General features: G+C 39.4%; 1 protein-coding gene across 1 annotated transcript in view; it reads left to right on the top strand.

The window, feature by feature from the left end:
• The window catches only part of DBF4B (DBF4 zinc finger B), a 40,178-nt gene that overhangs the window by 10,960 nt on the left and 19,419 nt on the right, over nucleotides 1-9,799 (top strand). The window contains 2 exon segments of the mRNA XM_023511237.1: nucleotides 5,141-5,295; nucleotides 9,350-9,535. Of these exon segments, the coding sequence (XP_023367005.1) occupies nucleotides 5,141-5,295; nucleotides 9,350-9,535 (341 nt within the window).

Here is a 9,799-nt window from a genome sequence, read left to right as displayed (position 1 = left end):
GCGCCGAGCCAAATAATCTTCTTAGGCCACTGTTTCATTATAGCATTGTCTTGGGTCTGGTTTCTCTGATTTTGGAGCCTTTCACCTCTGTTCTCCTATTCAGTTTATTTCTTGTTGGCTTAGAATTCTGCTTTCTCTGGTCTCCTGTCTACTTTCACTCATTCATCTACTTTCCAGCTTCCAAAATTTCATAGCATTTCTTGCTGTTGCCATCTTGTCACTATTATTTCTTGTCACTATTTTTTCTGTTCTTTTAATGAAATTTAGGCAAAGAACAATTCTATCTTCCACAATTATTTAGAAGTCTGGGTCATTATTTCCTCAAATACTTTTTTTCTCCATTATTTTTCCCCCTTTGCAACTCCTGTGCTATTGTTAAAACTTTTGTTCCTGTCCTCTGCATTTCTTAAATTCTGTTTTCCATTTCTTTATTTTTTTGTGATACTTTCTGAAGTTACTCAACCAGCTCATATTATCTTAGAATATTCAACTCATCTATCGCCATGTTGCTTTTTTCTCTTTTTTTTAAGATAATTTGAGACTTACAAAAAAATTTCAAAGATGGCCAAAAAGTTCTTTACTCAGCTTCCCCCAAATATTAACATCTATGTAACCATTGTACAAGTAGAAAAGCCAGGACATTAATATTGATAAGATATTATTAAGTAATCTGTAGATCTTATTCAGATTTTACCACTTGTCCCCCAGTGTCCTTTTTCTGGTTTGGGATTCAATCCAAGATCACACATTCCTTTAGTTGTCTTCTCCTCAGAGGAGGTCTTTATTCTTTATTTTTTGCCTTTCATGACCTCAATACTTTTAAAGAACAGAATGTCCTTAAATTTGGGTTTGTTTGATAATGTCCTCATGATTAAATTCAAGTTATGCATTTTTGGCACAGAAGTGAACATTGTGCCCTTGGCCAGTACACAGTGTCAGAAGGCACATGATGACGGTAATCCTCATTACTAGTCACATTAATGTTGATCATTTGGTTAAGTCTTTGCCACGTTTCTCTGCTGTAATGTTATTATTTCAGCTTTTGTAATTAATAACTATCTTTATGGGAAGATACTTTGAGACTGTGCAAGTATTATTTTAAAAAACATTTTTGCCAGGCATAATGGTTCAAGCCTATAATCCTAGCACTTTAGGAGGCCAAGAGGCCAAAGCAGGAGAATTGCTTGAGGCCAGAAGTTTGAGATCAGCCTGAGCAAGAGCAAGATCCTGTTTCTAAAAAAAAAGAAAAGAAAAGAAAAGAAAAGAAAAATTAGCCAGGTGTGCTAGCACATGCCTATAGGCTCAGCTACTCAGGAGGTTGAGGCAGAAGAATTGTTTGAACACAGGAGTTTGAGGTTGCAGTGAATATGACAATTACCAGGCCACTGCACTCCAGCCTGAGTGACAAAGTGAGACCCTTTCCCTCCCCCCAAAATATGTATATACATTTTTTTCATAGCACCATTATTGAAATTAGTTCATTTGCCACACAAGTCACCCATATAAAGTGTACAATTCAGTGGCTTTTAGTATGATCATAGAGTTGTGCAACCATTACCACATCAATTTTAGAACACTTCTCCTGGCTGGGCACGGTGGCTCACGCCTGTAATCCTAGCACTCTGGGAGGCTGAGGCAGGTGAATTGTCTGAGCTCACAGGTTCGAGACCAGCCTGAATGAGAGCAAGACCTCATCTCTACTGAAAATAGAGAAACTGAGGCAAGAGGATAGCTTGTGCCCAAGAGCTGGAGGTTGCTGTGAGCTATGACATGACACTATGGCACTCTACCCAGGATGACAGTGAGACTGTGTCTCCAAAAAAAAAGAACAACAACACTTCTCTTACCCCCAAAATTGAACCACATATGCATTAGTAGTCATTCTCAATTTTCCATTGACCCTCCCCCGGGCATAGGCATCTACTAATCTATTTTCTATGTATAATTTTTTTTTTTTTGAGACAGAGTCTCAAGCTGTTTTCCCTCTGTAGAGTGCCATGGCATCACAGCTCATGGCAACCTCAAACTCTTGGGCTTAAGCAATTCTCTTGCCTTAGCCTCCCAAGTAGCTGGGACTGTAGGCACCCACCACAATGCTTGGCTATTTTTTGTTCCAGTTTTCATTTGTTTAGCTGGCCCAGGCTGGGCTCGAACCCACCAGCCTCAGTGTATGTGGCTAGCACCATAACCACTATGCTGTGGGCACTGAGCCTATCTCTATAAATTTGCTTCTTTGGGACATTTTATATAAATGGAATTGTGTAATATTTAGTCTTTTGTGACTGATTTTTTTCACTTAGCATAATGCTTTCAGGGTTTATCCATGTTGTACCATGTGTCGGCATATCCTATACCCAATAATATTCCATTGTATGGATATGCTACATTTTATTTGTCCATTCATCAATCTATAGACATAATGAGTTTTTGCTACTTTTTGGCTATTATGAATAATATTGCTGTGAACATTTATTTGCAAGTTTTCATGTGGACCTGTTTTTGTTTCTTGAATATATACCTAAGAGTAGAATTACTGGATTTTATGGTAACTTTATGTTTAACCTTTTGAAAAACTACTACCTGGTTTTTCCAATGTGACTGTACCATTTTACATTCCCTTCAGCATTGTATGAGTGCTTCAATTTGTCTAAATCCTCACCAACACTTGTTATAATTCATTTTTTTAATTATAGCCATCCTAGCAGGTATGAAGTGGTATCTCTTTGATTTACATTTTCCTGATGGCTGATGATCTCATATCTTTTCATGTGCTCATTGGTCATTTGTATATCTTTCTCTCTCTCTTTTTTTTCTTTTTGAGACAAAGTCTCTGTTGCCTGGGCTAGAGTACCATGGCATCATCATAGCTCAGCAACCTCAAACTCCTGGGTTCAAGCAGTTCTCCTCTCTCAGCCTCCCAAGTAGCTGGCACTACAGGTACCTGCCACAATGCATGGCTAAGTTTTCTATTTTTAGTAGAGACAAGGGTCTCACTCTTGCTCAGGCTGGTCCTGAACTCTGAGCTCAGGTGATCCTCCTGCCTTGGCCTCCCAGAGTGCTAAGATTATAGGTATGAGCCACCACGCCTGCCCTTCTTTTTGTTTTTTTTGAGATAGGATCTCACTGTCACATAGATTAAAGTGAGTTGCCTGATCATAGGTCACTGCAGCCTCAAACTCCTGGGCTCAAATAGTCCTTCTGCCTCAATCTCCCCAGTAGCTAGGAATACAGGTATATGCCACTATACCTGACTAATTTTTCTATTTTTTGTAGAGATGGAGTCTCACTGTGTTGAATTCCATATTTGCTTATAGTTTTTTCCTTTTGATGATAATTCATGTATAATGAAATGTGCAATTTTTAAATTATTATTTCAAAATGTTAAGGGGTTACAAATGTTTTTGGTTACATGGATTGCTTTTGTAGTGCTTGAGTCACAGCCATAAGTTTGATAGGTTTGATAGGTAAAAAAGTTTGCCTATCACCAAATAGTATTCATTGTACCTGTTAGGTAGGTTTTTGCTCTTCCCCCACCTTGATTGAGTTCTCAAGTTTCATTTCCTCCTATACCCATGTGTGCTCATTGGTTAGTTCCAATTTAATAGGAATTACATGTGATGTTAGTTTTTTCTTTTTTTAGATACTTCACTTAGGATAATGGTCTCCAATTCCATCCACATTGTTGCAAAAGGTATTACATCATCCCTTTTTTGGCCATGTATGCATATATATACCACATTTTGTTAATTTACTCATGATGGGCACAAAATCCACAACTCTTTTTTTTTTTGAGACAGAGTTTCATTTTGTCACCCTCAATAGAGTGCTGTAGCATCGTAGTTCACGGCAACCTCAAACTCTTGGATTTAAGCAATCCTCTTGCCTCAGCCTCCCAAGTAGCTGGGACTACAGGGGCCCACCACAACGCCTGACTATTTTTTAGAGATGGGGTCTTGCTCTTGCTCAGGCTCATCTTAAACCTGTGAACTCAGGCATTCCATCCACCTTGGCCTCCCAAGCACTGGGGTTATAGATGTGAACCACCACACTCAGCCTAAAATCCACAATTTTTAAGGGTACATTCACCCAAGTTTTTTGGGGTTTTGGGTTGTTGTTTTTCAGAGACAGGGTCTTGCTTTCTCACCCAGGCTGAAGTGCAGTAGCATAATCGCAATTCATTACAACAAATTTTTTTGCTTTGTTGAATGAAGTATATCATAAAATCCATCTGTTTTAAGTGTGTACTTTCAGTGCTTTTTTAGTTTGCAGAGTTGTGCAACTAATACTAAAATCTAATTTTTCTAACATTAACGTTTTCATTACCCCCAAAGTAATCTCATACCATTAGCAATCATTCCTCTGTCCCACCTCTATGCCTAAGCAACCACTAATCTACTTTTTATCTCCATATATTTGCCTTTTCTGAATGTTTTATGTAATTGGAATCAGATGATCCATGATCTTTTGTGTCTGGCTTCTCTCACTTAACGTGTTCCTCAGATTCATGGATATAGCATCTATCACTACTTCATTCCTTTATATTGCCAAATAGTTTTATATCAGCAGTTCTCAACCTGTAGGTCTCGACCCACAGGAACTGTATTAAAGGGTTGCAGCATTAGGAAGATTGAGAACCAACCACTGTTTTATATGGATATACCATACTTTGCGAATTTATTTGCATTTGAATTGTTTCCACTTTTTGACTTTTATAAACATTTGTGTACAGAGTTTTTCAAATTTTTTTTAGAAATAGAGTTTTGTTATATTGCCCAGGCTGGGTTCAAGCTATTCTCTCACCTCAGCCTGCTGAGTAGTTAGGACTACAGGCGTGTGCCACTGCATCCAACCGGGTATAAGCTTTTGTCTAAACATATGTTTTCATTTTTCCTGGGTATATGGCTAGGAGTAGAGTTGCTAGGTCATATATTAACTCTACATTTTAACACCATTTTACATCCCATACCAGCGTGTGTGAAGGCCTCAGTTTCTCCACCTCTGAGCTGCATGAGGTTAGGAACTCTGGCTCGTCTTTGTGTGCTGGGAACCTAGCGTGGGCCTTGGCGCACAGACTGTGCCCAGGCTTGCGAGACTATCTTAATTCAGGCTTCTTTCTTTGCTTCTCTTTGTTGTTTTCTAGGGTTTCAGCTAAGAGTTTCCCATTGTCTGGAAAAATGCCACAGGAGCTCATGGGATGCTGGGAGGCAGCCCTTTTCTGGAAAGTCCTTTTACTTGGATCTGCCTGCTGGCAAAAAACTCCAGTTTTTGACAGAGGCCATTCAGCAACTGGGTGGGGTATGTATCCTGCTTCTCTCCTGTGATGATATGTGTCGTTGGAGGTTTCAGGGCAGCAATTGGAGAATGATTATATCTATGGTTTCCAGGTATTTTTCAACAGTATCACTACATGTTCCAAGGCAGTACTGAATTTAAATAAAGTTTTTTCCTGCTTGGAAAAGTAATGTCTATTCATTCTAGAAATTTAAGAGAATGTGGTACTACTACTACAAGTGAAAACCAGCAACTTAATGTATTTTTCTTTTTTCCCTTCCTCTCATAATGGATTTATTGAGATATAATTCACAAACCATGACTTCCCCCCATTTTAAGTGCACAGTTCAGTGGTTTTTAGTATATTCACAGAGGTGTGCGAGTTGTGTCATCAGATCACACAGTCAATTTTAGAATATTTTCTTTTTTTTGAGACAGAGTCTTTGTCACCCTTGGTAGACTGCCATGGCATCATAGCTTACAGCAACCTCAAACTCTTGGGCTCAAGTGATTCTCTTGCTTCAGCCTCCTGAGTAGATAGGACTGTAGGTGCCCAACACAAGAGACTGAGTTTTGCTCTGGCTCAGGCTGGTCTTGAACCTGTGAACTCAGGCAATCCACCTGCCTTGGCCTCCCACAGTGCTAGGATTACAGGTGTAAACCACCATGCCTGGCCAGTTTTAGAACATTTTCATCACCCAAAAAGAACAACTGTGTGTCCATTATCAGTCATTCACTCCCCACATCCTGGGAATATCTCTAGCCCTGAGTAAACATTCATCTACCTCCTTCTCTGTCCTACCTTTGTTTTGTCTGTCTAGCTCTGATCACAAATATATTTTGTTTACCAACTTTTTACTCATGACTTTAAAGAATTAGCACTTTCTTATCATATTTGCCTTTCATATGCGTTATTTGTAAGGAGAATGTAATGTTCTTTTGAGTGGATGTATTTACTTAATGGTTGCCCTATGGCATTTATTTATTTATTTATTTATTTTGAGACAGAGTCTCACTATGTCACCCTTGGTGGAGTGCTGTGGCATCACAGCTCAAAGCACTCTCAAACTCTTGGGCTTAAGCAATTCTCTTGCCTCAGCCTCCCAAGTAGCTGGGACTACAGGCGCCTGCCACAACGCCCGGCTATTTTTTGTTGTAGTTGCCATTGTTTAGCTGTCCTGGGCCAGGTTCGAACTTGCCATCTTCAGTGTATGTGGCTGGCGACATTACCACTGTGCTACGGGCACTGAGCTGCCCTATGGCATTTAGACTATTTTTAATTTTTAGCTCTTACGACTAACACTGTGTTGAGCAACTTCGGAGTAAAAAATAAGTTCATTAAAATATTTTTAAAGCATATTGTTATATGGTAATTTTAATAAGGGTTGACATGGCTGTCTCTTATGTTTAGAAAATAATATATTAATGCTTGACCCAAAAGGGACTCGTAGGTGGCGCCTGTGGCTCAGCGAGGAGGGCACCGGCCCCATATACTGAGGGTGGCGAGTTCAAACCTGGCCCTGGCCAAACTGCAACAAACAAATAGCCAGGCGTTGTGGCAGGCACCTGTAGTCCCAGCTACTTGGGAGGCTGAGGCAAGAGAATCGCCTAAGCCCAGGAGTTGGAGGTTGCTGTGAGCTGTGTGACACCATGGCACTGTACCGAGGACAATAAAGTGAGACTCTGTCTCTACAAAAAAATAAAAATAAAAATAAAGGGACTGGTAAATGGGGAAACTGAATGAATAAGTTTGGAATTCAGAGGCTCTTTGCTGTCAAACTAACCAGAAAGTCAGGAATACAGAAACTCAGCAGTAGGGATGGAAAAGATAAAGATTATATACCCAAACTGGCCCATAATTACATTTTGAACTTTTAGTCTGTTGTGTCATTTATCCTTTGCTGTATAAAACACCGTCCAGAGCTTGGGCTTAAAACAACAATGTATTATTTCTTACTTTCTGTGATTTGGCTAGGACTGCATCCAGCTGGAGGGTCAGCCGGGCTGGAAGGACCAAGATGACCACGCCCACACAGCTGGCCCTGCAGCTCCTCACACATTATATATGCATGTGATATTATATGGTAAGCTAGACCCCTGAATTACACTGTGGTATCTGAAGACAGCCTTCCCAAAAGGTAAATGAGGAAGCTGTAAGGTCTCTGAGGCCTGCACTGTAGAATTCACATGTATTATTTTCACCACATTCTATTGGTAAAAACTAGTCGGATTCAAAGGAATAGAAGGAATGTGTGGTCATTAAGCAGTCTACCATATTTATAGAGGATAATCATTGCCCCACTCCTACCCTCTAGCATTTGTTTTTGCCATAATAAAGAAAGTAGATATAATCCTTTAATCCATAACTTTAAAGATTTTTTGAAATTGTGGCAAAATGTATATAACAGAATGGTGCCATTTTAACCATTTTTATGTTTTTTTAAAAAATGTTCAAGTTCATTGGCATTAATTGTTTTCACACAATTATATAACCATCACCCATTTCCAAAATATTTTTATCACCCAAACAGAAACTCTGCTACCATTATGCAATAACCCCCATTTCTCCTTTCCCCAGCCCTAGAGATGTCTAATCTACTTTTCAACTCTGTGAATTTATCTATTCTAGAACCTCATACACATATCAATAGAATCATTGGTGTTTTTTCTTTTGTGTCTGGCTTATTTCACTTAGTATAATATTTTTAAGATTCGTTCATCTTATAGCACATGTCAGAACTTTATTTTTATGTCTGAATAACATTCCATTGTCTGGCTACACCACATTTTGTTTATTCATTCATCTGCTGATGGTCGTGTAGGTTGCTTCCACTTTTTGGCTCTTGTGAATAATGCTAAAATGAACATTAGCATTCAAATATCTGTTCAAGTCCATTTTTCTTTTTCTTTTTCTTTTTTTTTTTTTTTTTGGTTACAGTTTGGCCACGGCCTTGTTTGAACCCACCACTCTTGGTATATGGGGCCAGCGCCCTACTCACTGAGCCACAGGCCCCGCCCTTCAAGTCCATTTTTAATTCTTTTGGGTATGTACCTAGGAGTAGAGTTGCTGGGTCATATGGTGGTTCTAAGTTTGGCTTTTTGAGGAACTTAAAACATTTCATTTTTACTTTAAGTGCCAAGTTTCTCTTTCAGTCACACTTTTCAGGCATCACCCATTTTATTTTCAGTGGTGAGCTGGAGCTGGCTCACAATTGTTAGCATCTCTTTCCAGCTCCTTATTGGGTGACGTCATGCATTTATTCCTTAGAAACCAGCAAATGTATGAAATGGGATTTTTTCCTGGCAAACATTAAACATTTGCCAAGTTATCACTGCTTATTCCCATCTTTTCTTCTAACCCCAAATGTGAATTAAGTGTCATTATGTTTCAGGTACTGTGCTGGGGTCTTAGAATACAAAGATGAGTCGGGCATCTTACTTTGTCACCCTTGGTAGAGTTCCATGGTGTCATAGCTCACAGCAACTTCAAATTCTTGGGCTCAAGTGATTCTCTTGCCTCACTGCCCATGAAGGGCTTCTCAACCTTCCTAATGCCGCAACCCTTTAGTACAGTTCCTGTGGGTCACAACCCACAGTTGAGAACTGCTGGCTTAGAGTCTGGTAGAATGAGGAACTGAGTATTAACTAAAACCCATTTGCTTCATTTTTTAGTGTCCTTTTTGTATTGTGATTAAAATTACAGATGCATTGCTCGGATGTCTCACTATATCTTACACAGAAAAATTGTGGTTTAACTGAGCTGCTCTTAACCCTGACAGCCTCTTCAATGTATTCTTGCTGCATATTTGAGCTGGTCATATAACTCAAAGCCTGTGGCCTTCTGCTGCTAGGTCAGGAGCAGCAGTCCTGGAGACAAACCTGCATTATATATATATAAACTCCATTATAGTTCAGGATGATGCCTTTTTGGGAGACGTGGTGCAGAACTGAATTTAGTCTATTTAAAGGCATTGATTCTGGAACTTCTGGCAGCCAAGATTTCCTTCCCTAACCTCTTGATATCGACAACTCTACATTTGCTTTTTGGTTTTCAGCCACCTCTGTGATTTGGTTTCAGGTAATTGAGGGTTTTCTGAGCAAAGAAGTAAGCTACATTGTGTCCAGCCGCAGAGAAGCAAAGGCAGAGAGTGGTAGGACAAGCCTCAGAGGCTGCCCCAGCCCCAGCAAGATCAGAGTGGACATATCTACCATGGTTGATCCAAAAGGCAGCCACATGAGGCCTTCACAGAAACCTATAGACTCGGTAAGAACCCCATGGAGTAGGATAGGTGTGTTCTGTAAACAAAGGGCTTTGGTGAGAACGTTTAGACAGTCTCTGGTTTTAATTTCATCTGGCTTAATTTAATTTCTCATTTCTCATTTGAATTCAGGGGCTGAGAATATTTTTATCATAGCTCTGGATCTAAACACCTTAGCAACATGCTGTTCCTTCTATGCTATATGTCTCTCTTTTCTTTCTTTCTTTCGTTTTTTCTTTTTTCTGTTTTTTTTTTTTTTTTTTTTTTTT

Source organism: Otolemur garnettii, unplaced genomic scaffold, assembly GCF_000181295.1.
Source record: "Otolemur garnettii isolate 467f Iridium unplaced genomic scaffold, OtoGar3 scaffold00018, whole genome shotgun sequence".
NCBI lineage: Eukaryota > Metazoa > Chordata > Mammalia > Primates > Galagidae > Otolemur > Otolemur garnettii.
The sequence above is the reverse complement of the archived record's forward strand: the minus strand, read 5'-3'. Positions and strand labels throughout refer to the sequence as shown.